Below are 19,126 nucleotides of genomic sequence, written 5' to 3'. Positions count from 1 at the left end.
CGTAAAAGACTTCCAAGTTCTATGCCAGTACTATGACTGGGAGATTATAATGGCCGTGAATGGGGGGAAACTATGCCCCGAACAAATTGCTCTATCGCAAAAAGTAAAAGTCGAATGCAAATATTTTTTTCGCTGTGAGTGGCCTGAGATATTGAGGTACACCATGTGCGATTGTGGTGTTGGTACGATTGAAAATGTGGTTATAAGAGCGAGTTAAGAATTGTCAGCGCGATAATTTCCTCGTAAGAATTATACAATGGAGGTCAATGAGCAGATTGACTGTTTTTGTGTCACTTAAAAGGCCGTAGTTCACATTCTGTATGTCTCTGTGCTTTGGTGGTCACATTGTGTGAAAGAGGACATGTGTGGCTACAAAATGACAAAAGAACATGCGTGTAAAATGAATACTTTGGCCGGGACGACAATTTGTTTGGTAAATTTTCAAGGAAAGAATTTCAGTTTCCACACTCTAGTCAAAGAGGCCCCGCACTCTAAGATGGCACTAATTAGCCGAAACGGCCTGCGATTGAACTGCGATTTCGGAAAAACCGTTTAACGTATTCGAATACGGTTTGAACCACGAAAAAGTCCAGAGTCGTGTGAGCGTTCTAAAGTTTAAATCACGTTTCTACGACAAAGTATGCCAGAGTAATGAGGCTGCAAAAGTGAGGTTGATTTAGAGATAAATCCCATACATTGTCAATGGGAGGGAAAAACTATAAATAAAGTTAAATATATTAATAAGTATAAACTTTTTCAAAACAAATTTTTCACCAATGAAAGTTCAAAGATAGATGAACATTATAAAGTTTGAATGAAGTTTCAAAGTGAAAGTATGACGGAGTAATAAGAGCTCAAAAAAGTTAACTGTGAAAAATGGGACCTTTCTTCCATCGACTCTCATTATAAAGGATGTAAAAAAAAGTTTAAAAGTTAAAAAGTATAAAAAGTATAAAACTTTGTAAAAATAAAAATACAAGCCACAATCACTTCAAAGAGCTGAACAGTTTGAAGTTTGAACTAAATTTCTAGCATAAAGTATGTGGAAGTAGTAGGGTGTCAAAAAAACGGCGGAATAAAGAATAAACTAGAAAGGCAGTTCCTGTAGAAACTGCGTGGGCTCGCATAAATTGCAATGTATAAAGTTTTTGCCGTGTCAAGTTTGAAACTCGGGGACCGGAGTAATAGTGTTCCCATTGGTGGTCTAAATCCATAATCAAAATTTCGGGACTGTAGCATATTGTAAACAAAAGTAGAAAATGTATTAAAGCTGAAGTAAAAGTTTTAAAAAGTATGAACATTTGGAAAAACTATAGTTTAAGCATAAATAACTGCATAAAGCGGAATAAAGTATGTGGAAGCTGTAGAAGTGTTTTTAAAAGTTTTTCTTTAAATGAAAAAAAAAAAATCTTTATTAAAAAAATTCAAGTTTTTTCTTTTAAGTAAAAAAAAAAAAGAGGTTAAAGTTTTTTTTTTTTTAAGTTTTCATTTTTTTCAAAAAATTACTTTTTTTTCAAAAAATTACTTTTTTTTCAAAAAATTACTTTTTTATCAAAATAATACTTTTTTTTCAAAATAATACTTTTTTTCAAAAAAATACTTTTTTTTCAAAAGAATACTTTTTTTGGAAAAAATACTTTTTTTTGAAAAAATACTTTTTTTGGAAAAAATACTTTTTTTTGGAAAAAATACTTTTTTTCATTTTTTTGCGTGCGTGCGTGCGTGCGTGCACTTGCGAGAGCTGTGTAAAGGCCAGCCAATAGGAAGACAGGGTGTGTGTGTGCGTGTGTGCGTGCGTGCGTGCTCTTGCGAGAGCTGTGTAAAGGCCAGCCAATTGCACAAATAGCAGACCTACAAGCTCACAAGGTATCGCAGAGCAACTCATTGAGATCTTGTAACTTTAATATCAGCCCTGTAATTAAGCCCTTATATGTCTCAGCTGTGGAAGTAAAAGACTTCCAAGTTCTATGCCAGTACTATGACTGGGAGATTACAATGGTTCTGAAGGGGGGAAAACTATGCCCCGAACAAATTGCTCTATCGCAAAAAGTAAAAGTCGAATGCAAATATTTTTTTCGCTGTGAGTGGCCTGAGATATTGAGGTACACCATGTGCGATTGTGGTGTTGGTACGATTGAAAATGTGGTTATAAGAGCGAGTTAAGAATTGTCAGCGCGATAATTTCCTCGTAAGAATTATACAATGGAGGTCAATGAGCAGATTGACTGTTTTTGTGTCACTTAAAAGGTCGTAGTTCACATTCTGTATGTCTCTGTGCTTTGGTGGTCACATTGTGTGAAAGAGGACATGTGTGGCTACAAAATGACAAAAGAACATGCGTGTAAAATGAATACTTTGGCCGGGACGACAATTTGTTTGGTAAATTTTCAAGGAAAGAATTTCAGTCTCCACACTCTAGTCAAAGAAGGCCCGCACTCTAAAATGGCACTAATTACGCGAAACGGCCTGCGATTGAACTGCGATTTCGGAAAAACCGTTCAACGTATTCGAATACGGTTTGAACCGTCCAGAGTCCAGAGTCGTGTGAGCGTTCTAAAGTTTAAATCACGTTTCTACGACAAAGTATGCCAGAGTAATGAGGCTGCAAAAGTGAGGTTGATTTAGAGATAAATCCCATACATTGTCAATGGGAGGGAAAAACTATGAATAAAGTTAAATATTTTAAAAAGTATAAACTTTTTCAAAACAACTTTTTCACCAATGAAAGTTCAAAGATAGATGAACATTATAAAGTTTGAATGAAGTTTCAAAGTGAAAGTATGACGGAGTAATAAGAGCTCAAAAAAGTTAACTGTGAAAAATGGGACCTTTCTTCCATCGACTCTCATTATAAAGGATGTAAAAAAAAGTTAAAAAGTTAAAAAGTATAAAAAGTATAAAACTTTGTAAAAATAAAAATACAAGCACCCATCACTGCAAAGAGCTGAACAGTTTGAAGTTTGAACTAAATTTCTAGCATAAAGTATGTGGAAGTAGTAGGGTGCCAAAAAAAAGCGGCGGAATAAAGAATAAATATAGGCTGGCAATAACTAGTGTGTGCTCGCTGTAGCGAGCCCACAACTAGAAAGGCAGTTCCTGTAGAAACTGCGTGGGCTCGCATAAATTGCAATGTATAAAGTTTTTGCCGTGTCAAGTTTGAAACTCGGGGACCGGAGTAATAGTGTTCCCATTGGTGGTCTAAATCCATAATCAATATTTCGGGACTGTAGCATATTGTAAACATAAGTAGAAAATGTATTAAAGCTGAAGTAAAAGTTAAAAAAAAGTATGAACATTTGGAAAAACTATAGTTTAAGCATAAATAACTGCATAAAGCGGAATAAAGTATGTGGAAGCTGTAGAAAAGTTTTTCTTTAAATGAAAAAAAAAAAATCTGTATTAAAAAAATTCAAGTTTTTTCTTTTAAGTAAAAAAAAAAAGAGGTTAAAGTTTTTTTTTTTTTAAGTTTTCATTTTTTTCAAAAAATTACTTTTTTTTCAAAATAATACTTTTTTTCAAAAAAATACTTTTTTTTCAAAATAATACTTTTTTTCAAAAAATACTTTTTTTGGAAAAAATACTTTTTTTGGAAAAAATACTTTTTTTGGAAAAAATACTTTTTTTGGAAAAAATACTTTTTTTGGAAAAAATACTTTTTTTTCGCGTGCGTGCGTGCGTGCGTGCGTGCGTGCGTGCGTGCGCTTGCGAGAGCTGTGTAAAGGCCAGCCAATAGGAAGACAGGGTGTGTGTGTGCGTGTGTGCGTGCTCTTGCGAGAGCTGTGTAAAGGCCAGCCAATTGCACAAATAGCAGACCTACAAGCTCACAAGGTATCGCAGAGCAACTCATTGAGATCTTGTAACTTTAATGTCAGCCCTGTAATTAAGCCCTTATATGTCTCAGCTGTGGACGTAAAAGACTTCCAAGTTCTATGCCAGTACTATGACTGGGAGATTATAATGGCCGTGAATGGGGGGAAACTATGCCCCGAACAGATTGCTCTATCGCAAAAAGTAAAAGTCGAATGCAAATATTTTTTTCGCTGTGAGTGGCCTGAGATATTGAGGTACACCATGTGCGATTGTGGTGTTGGTACGATTGAAAATGTGGTTATAAGAGCGAGTTAAGAATTGTCAGCGCGATAATTTCCTCGTAAGAATTATACAATGGAGGTCAATGAGCAGATTGACTGTTTTTGTGTCACTTAAAAGGCCGTAGTTCACATTCTGTATGTCTCTGTGCTTTGGTGGTCACATTGTGTGAAAGAGGACATGTGTGGCTACAAAATGACAAAAGAACATGCGTGTAAAATGAATACTTTGGCCGGGACGACAATTTGTTTGGTAAATTTTCAAGGAAAGAATTTCAGTCTCCACACTCTAGTCAAAGAAGGCCCGCACTCTAAAATGGCACTAATTACGCGAAACGGCCTGCGATTGAACTGCGATTTCGGAAAAACCGTTCAACGTATTCGAATACGGTTTGAACCGTCCAGAGTCCAGAGTCGTGTGAGCGTTCTAAAGTTTAAATCACGTTTCTACGACAAAGTATGCCAGAGTAATGAGGCTGCAAAAGTGAGCTTGATTTAGAGATAAATCCCATACATTGTCAATGGGAGGGAAAAACTATGAATAAAGTTAAATATTTTAAAAAGTATAAACTTTTTCAAAACAACTTTTTCACCAATGAAAGTTCAAAGATAGATGAACATTATAAAGTTTGAATGAAGTTTCAAAGTGAAAGTATGACGGAGTAATAAGAGCTCAAAAAAGTTAACTGTGAAAAATGGGACCTTTCTTCCATCGACTCTCATTATAAAGGATGTTAAAAAAAGTTAAAAAGTTAAAAAGTATAAAAAGTATAAAACTTTGTAAAAATAAAAATACAAGCCACAATCACTTCAAAGAGCTGAACAGTTTGAAGTTTGAACAAAATTTCTAGCATAAAGTATGTGGAAGTAGTAGGGTGTCAAAAAAACGGCGGAATAAAGAAACATAAGAAGTACTAGAAAGGCAGTTCCTGTAGAAACTGCGTGGGCTCGCATAAATTGCAATGTATAAAGTTTTTGCCGTGTCAAGTTTGAAACTCGGGGACCGGAGTAATAGTGTTCCCATTGGTGGTCTAAATCCATAATCAATATTTCGGGACTGTAGCATATTGTAAACAAAAGTAGAAAATGTATTAAAGCTGAAGTAAAAGTTAAAAAAAAGTATGAACATTTGGAAAAACTATAGTTTAAGCATAAATAACTGCATAAAGCGGAATAAAGTATGTGGAAGCTGTAGAAGTGTTTTTAAAAGTTTTTCTTTAAATGAAAAAAAAAAAATCTTTATTAAAAAAATTCAAGTTTTTTCTTTTAAGTAAAAAAAAAAAAAGAGGTTAAAGTTTTTTCTTTTTTAAGTTTTCATTTTTTTCAAAAAATTACTTTTTTTTCAAAAAAATACTTTTTTTTTCAAAATAATACTTTCTTTTCAAAATAATACTTTTTTTTCAAAAAAATACTTTTTTTGGAAAAAATACTTTTTTTTGGAAAAAATACTTTTTTTGGAAAAAATACTTTTTTTGGAAAAAATACTTTTTTTGGAAAAAATACTTTTTTTGGAAAAAATACTTTTTTTGGAAAAAATACTTTTTTTCATTTTTTTGCGTGCGTGCGTGCGTGCGCTTGCGAGAGCTGTGTAAAGGCCAGCCAATAGGAAGACAGGGTGTGTGTGTGTGTGTGCGTGCTCTTGCGAGAGCTGTGTAAAGGCCAGCCAATTGCACAAATAGCAGACCTACACAAGGTATCGCAGAGCAACTCATTGAGATCTTGTAACTTTAATGTCAGCCCTGTAATTAAGCCCTTATATGTCTCAGCTGTGGACGTAAAAGACTTCCAAGTTCTATGCCAGTACTATGACTGGGAGATTATAATGGCCGTGAATGGGGGGAAACTATGCCCCGAACAAATTGCTCTATCGCAAAAAGTAAAAGTCGAATGCAAATATTTCTTTCGCTGTGAGTGGCCTGAGATATTGAGGTACACCATGTGCGATTGTGGTGTTGGTACGATTGAAAATGTGGTTATAAGAGCGAGTTAAGAATTGTCAGCGCGATAATTTCCTCGTAAGAATTATACAATGGAGGTCAATGAGCAGATTGACTGTTTTTGTGTCACTTAAAAGGCCGTAGTTCACATTCTGTATGTCTCTGTGCTTTGGTGGTCACATTGTGTGAAAGAGGACATGTGTGGCTACAAAATGACAAAAGAACATGCGTGTAAAATGAATACTTTGGCCGGGACGACAATTTGTTTGGTAAATTTTCAAGGAAAGAATTTCAGTTTCCACACTCTAGTCAAAGAGGCCCCGCACTCTAAGATGGCACTAATTAGCCGAAACGGCCTGCGATTGAACTGCGATTTCGGAAAAACCGTTCAACGTATTCGAATACGGTTTGAACCGTCCAGAGTCCAGAGTCGTGTGAGCGTTCTAAAGTTTAAATCACGTTTCTACGACAAAGTATGCCAGAGTAATGAGGCTGCAAAAGTGAGGTTGATTTAGAGATAAATCCCATTCATTGTCTATGGGAGGCAAAAACTATAAATAAAGTTAAATATTTTAAAAAGTATAAACTTTTTCAAAACAACTTTTTCACCAATGAAAGTTCAAAGATAGATGAACATTATAAAGTTTGAATGAAGTTTCAAAGTGAAAGTATGACGGAGTAATAAGAGCTCAAAAAAGTTAACTGTGAAAAATGGGACCTTTCTTCCATCGACTCTCATTATAAAGGATGTTAAAAAAAGTTAAAAAGTTAAAAAGTATAAAAAGTATAAAACTTTGTAAAAATAAAAATACAAGCACCCATCACTGCAAAGAGCTGAACAGTTTGAAGTTTGAACTAAATTTCTAGCATAAAGTATGTGGAAGTAGTTAGGTGCCAAAAAAAGCGGCAGAATAAAGAAACATAATAAATATAGGCTGGCAATAACTAGTGTGTGCTCGCTGTAGCGAGCCCACAATAAATAAACATAGGCTGGCAATAACTAGTGTGTGCTCGCTGTAGCGAGCCCACAATAACTAGAAAGCAGTTCCCTACGGAAACTGTGTGGGCTCGCCAAAAGACGCAATGTATATAATGTACAGTAGAAAATGTATTAAAGCTGAAGGAAAAGTAAAAAAAAAAGAATGTATAAAAATGTGTAAAAAGAATAAGCATAAATAACTGCATAAAGCGGAATAAAGTATGTGGAAGTTGTAGAAGTGTTTTTAAAAGTTTTTTCTTAATAAGTAAAAAAAAAAAGTTAAAGTTTTTTCTTAATAAGTAAAAAAAAAAAAAGTTAAAGTTTTTTCTTAATAAGTAAAAAAAAAAAAAAAAGTTAAAGTTTTTTCTTAATAAGTAAAAAAAAAAAAAAGTTAAAGTTTTTTCTTAATAAGTAAAAAAAAAAGTTAAAGTTTTTTCTTAATAAGTAAAAAAAAAAAAGTTAGTTTTTTCTTAATAAGTAAAAAAAAAAAAGTTAAAGTTTTTTTATTTTTTTAAGTTTTTTTCATTTTTTCAGTTTTTTTTCATTTTTCAATTTTTTTCAATTTCTTTAAATTTTTTTCAATTTTTTCAGTTTTTTCAGTTTTTTCAATTTTTTTAATTTTTTCAATTTTTTCAGTTTTTTAATTTTTTTAAAAAATATTGAAAAAAAAAAAAATAATAATTTTTTTTCGTGCGTGCGTGCGTGCGTGCGTGCGTGCGCGCGCTTGCGAGAGCTGTGTAAAGGCCAGCCAATAGGAAGACAGGGTGTGTGTGTGCGTGTGTGCGTGCGTGCTCTTGCGAGAGCTGTGTAAAGGCCAGCCAATAGGAAGACAGGGTGTGTGTGTGCGTGCGTGCGTGCGTGCGAAGACAGGGTGTGTGTGTGTGTGCGTGCGTGCGTGCGTGCGTGCGTGCGTGCGTGCACGCGCGAGAGCTGTGTAAAGGCCAGCCAATAGGAAGACAGGGTGTGTGTGTGTGTGCGTGCGTGCGTGCGTGCGAAGACAGGGTGTGTGTGTGCGTGCGTGCGTGCACTTGCATGTGTCTAGCCTAATTGCACAAATAGCAGACCTACAAGCTCACAAGGTATCACAGAGCAACTCATTGAGATCTTGTAACTTTAATGTCAGCCCTGTAATTAAGCCCTTATATGTCTCAGCTGTGGAAGTAAAAGACTTCCAAGTTCTATGCCAGTACTATGACTGGGAGATTAGAATGGTTCTGAATGGGGGAAAACTATGCCCGAACAAATTGCTCTATCGCAAAAAGTAAAAGTCGAATGCAAATATTTTTTTCGCTGTGAGTGGCCTGAGATATTGACGTACACCATGTGCGATTGTGGTGTTGGTACGATTGAAAATGTGGTTATAAGAGCGAGTTAAGAATTGTCTGCGCGATAATATCCTCGTAAGAATTATACAATGGAGGTCAATGAGCAGATTTGCTGTTTTTGTGTCACTTAAAAGGCCGTAGTTCACATTCTGTATGTCTCTGTGCTTTGGTGGTCACATTGTGTGAAAGAGGACATGTGTGGCTACAAAATGACCAAAGAACATGCGTGTAAAATGAATACTTTGGCCGGGACGACAATTTGTTTGGTAAATTTTCAAGGAAAGAATTTCAGTTTCCACACTCTAGTCAAAGAAGAGCCGCACTCTAAAATGGCACTAATTACGCGAAACGGCCTGCGATTGAACTGCGATTTCGGAAAAACCGTTTAACGTATTCGAATACGGTTTGAACCACGAAAAAGTCCAGAGTCGTGTGAGCGTTCTAAAGTTTAAATCACGTTTCTACGACAAAGTATGCCAGAGTAATGAGGCTGCAAAAGTGAGGTTGATTTAGAGATAAATCCCATACAAAGTCAATGGCAGGAAAAAACTATAAATAAAGTTAAATATTTTAAAAAGTATAAACTTTTTCAAAAAAACTTTTTCACCAATGAAAGTTCAAAGATAGATGAACATTATAAAGTTTGAATGAAGTTTCAAAGTGAAAGTATGACGGAGTAATAAGAGCTCAAAAACGTTAACTGTGAAAAATGGGACCTTTCTTCCATCGACTCTCATTATAAAGGATGTAAAAAAAAGTTAAAAAGTTAAAAAGTATAAAAAGTATAAAACTTTGTAAAAATAAAAATACAAGCACACATCACTGCAAAGAGCTGAACAGTTTGAAGTTTGAACTAAAATTCTAGCATAAATTATGTGGAAGTAGTAGGTGACCGAAAAAAGTGGCGGAAATTGGAATAAATATAGACTGTGGATACCTATTGTGTGCTCGCTGTGGCGAGCCCACAATAATAAGTGGAATAAAGTGTTACAATTACAAGAGTCTGGTTGCCCTGTTGGGCAACCACACTAATAAGCATTGCTTCTGTATAGAGTCCCTTGTTCTGTTAAAGGGGTCTCCATGCCTCCTCGGCTCTCCAGTAAATAGAAAATACATGTTCAGGTCGTGATTGAATCCAATCAGGAGAGATAACTCATACGGGTTGGATAAGCAAATTGGAAGTGAGCAGACAAAAAGTGAGCAGACAAAAAGTGAGCAGACAAAATGGAAATGCTAAATGGGTTGCAGATTTAATCTAATCAGGCGAGGCTTGATTAGATTAAATCTGTAACCCACCTGAGAATGTATTTTCTCTTTACTAAAAAGCCGAAGAGACGAGGAGACCCAAGTTACTGATAACTATTTTTTTGTTTTTTTTGTTTTAACAAATAAAAACATCTGGGTTTCCGAGGCTATCACTGAAACTACCTTCACCAAACATGTTTTCTTATTACCGTGTATATGATGATTGCACAATTTGATACACAATCATCCGACAATAGGCTTACATTTCGTTTTGATGTCTTTGCAATGAGTGAAGGAGTAGTCCACACACAGTCTTTGCTCCAACAGTGTTTATTTTGTTAACACACCATTTAACTCAGGACACATGTGTCCTGAGTGCATTTTATTAGCCCTATATGCATTTTGTTTCCACCACTGTGTTTACATTACGATTGCACAATTCGACACAAGATCATCCAACGATATGCTTACGTTTTGTTTTGATGTCTTTACAATGAGTGCAGGCAATGCTTATTGCCTGTCCCCTAAAATAGTCTCCTAATCCCCCTCCCTGCCCGCCCCCGCAGCCCCTGGTCCTGCTTATGGAGTGGCCGGACGCTAGCAACTTTGCCTGTCTCATCTCTGGATACTACAAACTGTTTGTGGACCCCAAGCGCACCATCTACTTCCGGACACCTGGTCAGTCTCAGATGACCAAGGCAGGTGTGTACAATGTTGACACTCACACACATCAAGTTGTGATTGTATATAAGCAAACTAAAAATTATGTGTGCTCTTATGTTGAATCACAATAAAGATATCTATTAAGTATGGTCTATAAATATAAAAAGTCATGTAATCCAGTCATGTGCGGAAGTCAAAATGAATACAAGATGATTTTTCAGGCTGAGAAAGTTTACTACAGATATATCACATCTGTAAAGCGTGTCATGGAAAATAATTGTTTCAGTTGAAACTTGGCAGAATTATTTTTTTAACATGACATGACTTGTATTGATGGTGTTGGTGTGCTAGCATTCCTTTTGCCTTCCCTGATTATATACAACACACAAGAGCCCTCACCACATTGCCCATGCTTATAAAAAATATGTTGTATTCCATGAACTAGCGATGTGACACAGCGCTTAAACAGAACACTGTGATTTCAGAGAACCATAAGATATTTTCCTTAAATTTAAAGATGAAAGGTTGATAATGAATGCCTTCAACATCCTTCATATCGATTATGTCATCTTCAATACTGCATGTTTTCAGTGCTTGACGAACGTCTCTAATCTATCTGTGACCGATCTACTGGACTGTGGCCTGTTTCCCATTTGTATCTCCAATGAAACCATTACAAGCCACCTGTAACCATGGAAACATCCCATAATGCCTCCCATATCCATGCTGACTCATGCGGAACGGTGCTGCTCTTCCCGCTTTCCACATTAGGACTTCATGAAAATACCGTACCACTCTGTTCTCTCTTTGTCTTTGACCACAAACAGTAGTGTGGTCAAGCAACAATACTATCTGCTTGTCGTTGTGAGTGACCCACCTCAGTGCTGGAAAGTAACTAAGTGCATTCACTCAAGTATTGTACTCAAGTACAATTCTGAGGTACCTTTACTTTGTTTTAGTATGTCAATTATTCTACTTCACTACAGTACATCACAGAGGCAAACGTATTTTTTACTCACTACACACTACAATTATTTATATTTATGTTAAACTTTCTAGATTTAGATTATTATTATAAGCATACATACATTAACCAATTAAGCCCTATTCTATACTGTCTATTCTAATATACAAGCTCACAGTTTGTTATGTTGAGATGCATTGTGAACTTGTAGATCTGCTATTTTCGTACATTCTGCATCCATACTGAGTAGTGACTACTTAGTGATTACCAACCTTAAGTACCAACTTGTGTCTATTTGTATGCCAATACTTTTTAATGCAGGACTTTTACTTATATTTCTGAATTTATTGTTACTTTTACTTAAGTACTTATTCCACCACTGGTCCAGCTACTGTAAAAGAAGAGTTTGCATCATTCCGTCTCATCACATTCCAGTCTAACCCTCCAAAACCAAACAAACCTTCAACCTCCAGCATCCATCTCTGAAATAACAAACGATGCTCCATGAGGCCACCAGCTGTCACCTCTGCATCCCATCTGGAACAGCTTCCATTCCCAGTACATCTTAAGTACTCAAACTCTCCACTGCTCTGACCGTTCTGTCCTCAGATTACAGAGCTTCCCACCACACCCATCCACGCTCTGGGGCCACAGGGTCGTCTGGGGGAGGGCGTCGAGGAGACGAGAGGGAGGGCTCCTCGCACCGGGACCCGGTGTCATCCAGAGCCCTTGTTCCGGCAGAGCCTCAGCACCTGGGCCTGTGTCACGTCCACCTGCGAGAACAGCAGCATCTCCTGGAGCTCCAGACGCAGGCTGAAGCGGAGCTCGACATCAACCAGAACTTCATTTCCCAGGAGACCACAGGGCGGCCACGCACCAAGTCTGACCCTAATGTGCAGAGTACGGAAGAAATATCTGGCCTTCCGGAGAAACCCGCGGTGGAAAACGCAGCTTTTAGAAGCCGGGCCAAAACGCTGGGTCAGTCCCAGAAAGCCTTGCGGTACTTCTGTGACTCATGCAAGGCCAAGTTCAGGGCAGAGGGAATATCGTTGCCAATAAACAGCAGCGGTAGTTCGGGGAAGTACTGCTCCAACGCCTGCGCCTCCCGCGACATGGCGGCTGTGGACCTCATGGCCCTACCTCCTCCAGGCATTGAAGAGGAGGAGGAGGAGGCAACCAACAGAGAGAAACTACAACCGCCCCAACCTGCTATCGCCGCCCCTCCGCCTGGCTTCAGGGACAACAGCTCAGACGAGGATGACCCCAAGAGAGGGAGAAAGGCTCGGACTGGTGCAAGTCCGGCGGCAGCCTCCGGGCAGGTGGCCAAGGCTAAGGAAGCCGTCCCGGTGACTTTAATCGATAATGTAGCCACCAGAACAGTGCGCGATCATGCCCAAGAGCTTGATGATGCTCTAGTGTCCACCTTGCAAGCGCTGGAAGCCTTGGCAGCTTCTGAAGATTTCCCTCATCACCCGTCGCAGCCAGCACAGACTGCAGGTCAACAGTCTGAGTCAAGCCATGGTCCTCACGTCACTCACAGACTTAACAGTAGTACTAATCCAATGTTATTTAAATGTCTTTACTTTGAACATAATACATGAAGTTTCTTTGAATAATGTGTAACAGATTGACGGCAAGTAAGCACATTTTGATAATGAAAGTGTACTTGTTTTGCAAGTAACGATTTTCTTTCATGGAAAGTAAATGTCTGGTTTGAGAACACTGGTGTTCTAGAGGAGAGCTTGATTGTTGATCAATAGCATAGCAAACAAATACTCTCCCTTCAACCTTTTAATGTTATATAGAAATAGCACTACTAGCTTGGTCACGGCAATTACTTTTGTTGCAGGAGGAAGTAACTGACATTACTTGATTTATTTTAAACAGTGTTAGGACCTAATTAAAAACAGAACCAAATTGCTGCTTTGTCATTAATATTTATTGCTTCTTGATAACCCTAATAGTGAGTTGTGTCTCCTTTTATCCTCAGGGCTGATTGTGCTCGCTGCTATTACACCTGAGTCGTCACTGGACTCGGGCCACGAGACCAACTCCTCAGAGTTGACAGATGTTTCTGAAATGGTGTCAGCCATGAAGCAGCACCAGAACCAGGCCTACCTGCTGGCCCACCACATCAACAAGGACCGCATCCTCTGCCGCCGAGACTTCCCCCTGGCTATCCCTGGCTGCACTGCCCAGACCATAGGGACCGGGGCCTTCTCCATGGGTCAGATTCGTGCCGGCTGTACCCCCAAGCAAGTGATACTCAGCAAGACGATTCCACTGAAAGTCAGCCCCAATCAAGAGACCGCAACTGTCGCTGTGGTAAGGGAGCAAGGAAAACCTCGAAGTCCTGCTCCGAATGAACAGACGGCAAATTTGAAAGCAAAAGCCGATCAAACCGACAAAACCACCAAAGCCAACACCCCCGAATCCTCTGCTAAGTCACCTGGAAAACTGAAAGTGACTGATCCATCACCAACAGCCCAAGTCAACAACGATCAGAAGTTGTCAAGTTCCTCTGGGGACAAACTGAGTCCAAACCTTTCCGATGGCATAAAAGGGAAACAAACTGCTTCTCCTAGTGTTGACCCAACCAATAAAGCCTTACCAATCCTCTTGCCTGTGGAAAGAACTGCCTCTTCCAAGATTTGCCCCTCTAACATGTGCCAAGATGCCGAGACTGCCTCTAGTGAGACCATGAAGCCTTCAAATTCTAAAGAAATTCTGCCAATTGATGATCTGTTCTGCACATGCCCGGTACGGGTGGATCCTGCTCCTCAGCTGAGACTGAAGGACCCACAAGTTCAGAAGGTAGTGGTGTTTCAGTCCTCCTCGCCCACAGACGACGAGCGCCTCAGAGCCAAAAGCCTTCAACTGGCAAGCAGCAAAGATACCGCAGTGAGAGGGGGAGGACCTGACCCCGCTATGGCTAAACCAAGTCCTCAAATACAAACCAAGTACCCCCCTCACATGCCTGTGAAATCGGAAAGAAGAGAAGGCGCAGATGGTAAGGCCGAGTGTCAGCAGGCAATAGTACACCCTGAGCCACAGAAAGCCCCAGCTAAATCATTACCTATTTTGGAAGACCCCACACACCCCAGCACCACCATTGATAAAGTTTCCACTCTCCCCGCTGGTGACTCAAAGAAGCACGGCAGTGGCAAGTCGAAGTCCCAGCGCAGCGTGCCGTTTCTGAGCTTCAGAAATCTCCTCTCCGCCACGTTCCCAGCCAGGATGCGCAGAGAGACGGACGAGCGGCGGGCTCAGTTGCAGAAGGTCCGTCAGTATGAGCTGGAGTTCTTAGAGGAGCTACTAAAGCCCAAGTCGTCCCAGGGAGAGTATGTGCCTCAGGGATCCTCGCCGGTCCCATCCGGTACCCCCTGTTCCTGCCAGTTACGCACCAGCCCTGTCCTGAAGGCCCCGGGTCTCTCTAGGGAGCAGCGACGGAGCTGTGACTGTAAGAGAATGTGCAGAGGCATGCGTCTACCCGACACACCGGTCGGCTCCACCACAGAAACACAGCACAGAGGCAGAGAGAGAAATATCTCAAAGACTCCTCCTGCAATATCTAAAGTCCCCCACACCCCGGGTGGGACAAAGAGACCCCAGACCTTAGAGATCAAAACAACCCGAATCCGCTCTACAAGCCTTGAGTCCAGAGAGCCGAGAGGAGAGCATGGCTCTTGCTTGCCTACATGCGCCTCCCAGACAGACTGCATTGGTGCACCGCAGTACAAGAAGCTCCAGAGACGATACAGCATTGGAGAGGTGGATAACAGTGCCAGCACGCCTGTATATGCCGAGGTGAAACCTAAAGCCAAAAGTCTAGAAAAGGAGATGGAACGAGTGAGGGCCACAGGTCTGAGGCTTCCAACTCCTGTGGAGCCTGTTCACACTCAGTCTCACCAGGCAGAGGGCAAGGGGAGGAAGGGAGTGTTCTTCATTCAGGGAGAGGAGATTCTGCGTGACAGCAGAGAGGGAACCGGGGAGGTGATCCTGACGCTGCCCAGTGAGGACAGCGACGAACGGGAGAAATGCTGCTCATTCTGCTTCTGCTACAGGAAGTGTGAATCGGCAGATGAAAGCAGCGAGAAGGATGAGCTCTCCTACTCCATTCCCCTGCAGGTCCTCCCCGGCATGCAGCTGGACTCCCGTACGCTGCCGGTCGTCAGCAAAACATTGCAGGTTCTCAATGCGGAGGACTGCAGCGGGGAGGAAGAAGAGCAAGAGGAGGAGGAGGAGGAGGAGGAGGAGCTTCAGATGCAGGAGATTGACCTCCGGGCCTGCGGCACGCTGGAGGGGAGCCTGGCACGAGTTCAGGCTCTGCAGGGGAAGGCGTTCAGTCTGCCTGATGGCTTCCTAAATGCCCAGCTGGACGCTAACGAGTTGCTAGCAATCCTGCGGCAATGCGCCAACAGTCCCCAAAACGACTATGAAGCTCGGCTTCAGCCCTCGCGGATCACAGAGTATAAGCAGGAGCTGGCGGTGCACTTTAAAGAGTTCCGGGCGTCGTGCCGCCGAGTGGCGAGCGTCGAGAAGAGCCCCACTCGTATGCTGGCAGTGGTCACAGCCAGCTTCCAGGTGTTGTGTGAACTTACTCAGACCTTCATCAAACTGGTCAGAGGTGTCCGCTCCGAGGCGCAAAGGCTTCAGCTGTTGAGGAAGGTTGAAGAGGTGGCGATCAACTACACACTGCTTCTACGTGCAGCCGAGGAGTCGATGGGACACTCCAGCAGCCTGCCCACCAAGACAGTGAGCCCTCAAATCTCCACCACCCATAACATGAGCTCCCTCACCAGACCCATCAAGACCCTGCCTGCCCAGTAAACATAAAACTCCCAACTGACACACTTATCAATGATAGAACTTATGGCAGTTGAGTGAGTGGGCAGGCACTCTCCCTCCAAACCCATCACTTATTTATTGTTTACATTTTTTACAGGATGTACAAACATTCATCCCCAAGACGTCTATAAAACTTGCAATGCAGCTGTTCCATTTCATGTTTACAGGCACTGTGGTAGGCTAGTGCGTCTTTTGTTTTGATAAAGAGGACATACATGGAACTAATGCACAAAAGATTAAGGACCCCCACAACAGACTGGGTGATAGAGGGCTAACCACCTCAACATTCACACTTCAAGATTCATTATGATATATGGATTTATATGTAATGTACAGTATATTTGGGTTGTCTCTTCTTAGAAAATAATATAAATTTGTTTTTGTGGAGAACATGAGAGTAATATTTGAAATATATTGATTACAAAGAAAATAATATAAAGATTATAACAAATCGTCAGACATAAATATGTGCTCCGGGCAAAAATACTGCAGATAGTACTCGTCAAGTACCGACTTCTGTGAATTAGCTCGTCCAAAGCGTTGATTGGTTAGATGGTGGTGTGTGGTTTTTTTCTAACTGTTGTGACACAAGATGCAGATGTCTGTTGGATGTATTTACAGTATCTGACAAACTGAAGCAACATTTTGAATATCGTTCACGGTGTCAGACTATACTGGCCCATTCACTCACTTGACGTAGTCGAACGTGGGCAGGCAATGTAGCAGAATCAGATGCCACACACTGTAGAGGGTGAAGGATTCGCCTTACTTCAGCTGTCAACATATACAAGAATATCAACACTTGTATTTCTCACACGCACATGACATGAGTGACACAACTGGTCAACGAGCTCTACTTGCATCTCACACTTTGTGAATTATTACACCTTTAAATACCGATTCACTTTGCAAGTGCTTAGCTCTAGGATTTTGCACAACCTCCAAAATATGCGCCTACATTGAAATGTATCTTTTAATAGCCAATCACATGTTTTTTATTCACACTGCTGCTGAAAAGTTCACTTCAGTCCACATTGCTAGTTTTATGTACGGTATACACGTCATCATATCAAGGCAGAAACTTAGCTGTTTCCTAGGATCCTATGTTATCATTCAGGTTTTCAGATATATATACGGTTTTGCTTTCTATGTGCTGTTATACATTGTGCCAATTAAGCAAATATTTAAGAAACACACAAAGTAGTTTTCTATGTATTTTAATAAAACTAACACCTCTGTTTCCCGTCTGAAATCTTTGTCTCTCATCCTGTTATACATGGAGCCCAATCACAGGTGTTTTACAGTTTTGTTGTGCGGTACACATGCGTCATGGTTTTCTAGGTTGAAAATCTGTCATTTTTGATGAACGACATGGTCTTAAGACAAAGTATTAATTTAATTTTAAGCAATCGTATGCGGAATACACTGTTAAAAGAAGCTGTTCTGGGACACTCGGTGGTAAATCAAACAACTTGAGGGGAATTCGCATAACATAATAATGTACAAAAGGTGTTCTTTAACCCATTAAGACCTGGTATCTACTGTATTTGAAAAACTGTTTTTATTTTTTTTGAAAAACGTATGTTCCTATATAGCTAAAATCTAAAATGACACAGATGGGGTAAATTGGGAGTATACCCTGGAAGGCTATTTTGAGAAGATCTTTGATCATGATCAATGTGCATTGAGATGTTTTACGTATAAAATGTTTCAAAGCCTGATGTGTCGCCTCTGAACCATCAAAATGGGTACTTTGAAATTTGACATCTGATAGTTTAGTATTGCATTATCAATATAATGTAAATTCACAGGAGAGATTAACATTTAGTATGGCTTCGAATATAATGTACAGTAATAGTGTCGATATAAAGGGAGCAGAGAACAGAATTGTAACAGTAGAGATTCACACCTGTAAGCAGAGTTCCAGATGGACCAGCCATGAATTAATTATAAACCAAGCCAGCTCATTTGATTTAGGAATTGGACATTGAGTTTGGTGGAGGAATGCTAATCATGTATGTGTAGCAAAAAAGAAAGAGAAACAATATAACTGAATAGATTATCCAAACTGTCTTTTGCAGATTTTAAATCATGTAAGTTGTAAGACTTGAGTGATTTTTATCACAATGTATTATTATAGTATAGTATTAGGTTTGTTGTTCATCTGCTGTTTTGGGTTCTCTCTCTCTCCCTCCCTCTCTCTGTCTCTCTCTCTCTGTCGCACGCACGCACGCACACACACACACACACACACACACACACACAAACACACACACACACACACACACACACACACACACACACACACAGTCACACTGTCACGCACAATATAAAAGCTGTTTGTATAGGAACTCTCTTTTAACAGTGTTGTGTCTTTGCTGACAACTCTTTCTCTGTACTGCATGTTTTTGCCTACTTATGCCTAATTTATTCTCCGTCATACGACGAAGTATAAATCAGGCTCTACCTTTCCGTCAAGGAGAACAATCGTTTTCTAAGTACTATGGCGGTATAATGAATGATACTGTTTATAAAGATTATTTTCCAGTTCCAACTTCCAAAGTGGAAAGAACACAAAAAAGTGGAAAATACTATGTTTTGAAATGGTTATCATTGTACACAGAGACGTACTGTATTATTCTACACTGGAAATGTAAATATTATAGTAAAGATAGAAACACTTTTAAAAACATCCAACAATTGTGATGTGAAGATTTATCGCTTCACTGTTTTGTACAAAACATGTCAGTAAGGTAATTATTTATAGTAGTAATGTAACATAGAGTCTAATAGCAGAACGTATATTTTAAAGAGTATAATATGATTATAAAAGCATGGGACCTGTTTATTTTTATAAGAACAAGTTTCAGGCTACGTTCTCTCATATTTTATGACAAACATCAGTTTTTTTCCGTGGTTATCATTGTTCAGTTGTCTGTGTCATTCACACGATTGGGACATTGTCATTCATTGCTTAATCCATTGTTTAATTTCTTCATGTGCACTGATTCATGTCTGTCTTTATTTACTGTCAATAATCTTGTCTTCGCTGTGGTCTTCTGTCTGTGTATAAATAA

The 19,126-nt window shown here is 39.7% G+C and overlaps 1 protein-coding gene across 1 annotated transcript in view; it reads left to right on the top strand.

Moving 5' to 3' along the window:
• Window positions 1-17,140, top strand: part of frmpd3 (FERM and PDZ domain containing 3) — a 181,610-nt gene extending 164,470 nt beyond the window's left edge. Inside the window, exons 16-18 of the mRNA XM_080773906.1 lie at window positions 10,141-10,276; window positions 11,811-12,698; window positions 13,192-17,140. Coding sequence (XP_080630032.1) covers window positions 10,141-10,276; window positions 11,811-12,698; window positions 13,192-16,031 — 3,864 coding nt within the window. The 3' untranslated portion in view covers window positions 16,032-17,140. The remainder of the gene's footprint in view (window positions 1-10,140; window positions 10,277-11,810; window positions 12,699-13,191) is intronic.
• Window positions 17,141-19,126: the final 1,986 nt, after the last annotated feature.

Source organism: Protomyctophum bolini (genome assembly GCF_963924005.1).
Source record: "Protomyctophum bolini genome assembly, chromosome: 10".
Taxonomy (NCBI): Eukaryota; Metazoa; Chordata; class Actinopteri; order Myctophiformes; family Myctophidae; genus Protomyctophum; species Protomyctophum bolini.
Note: the sequence above shows the minus strand (reverse complement) of the source record. Positions and strands in the feature narration are given on the sequence as shown.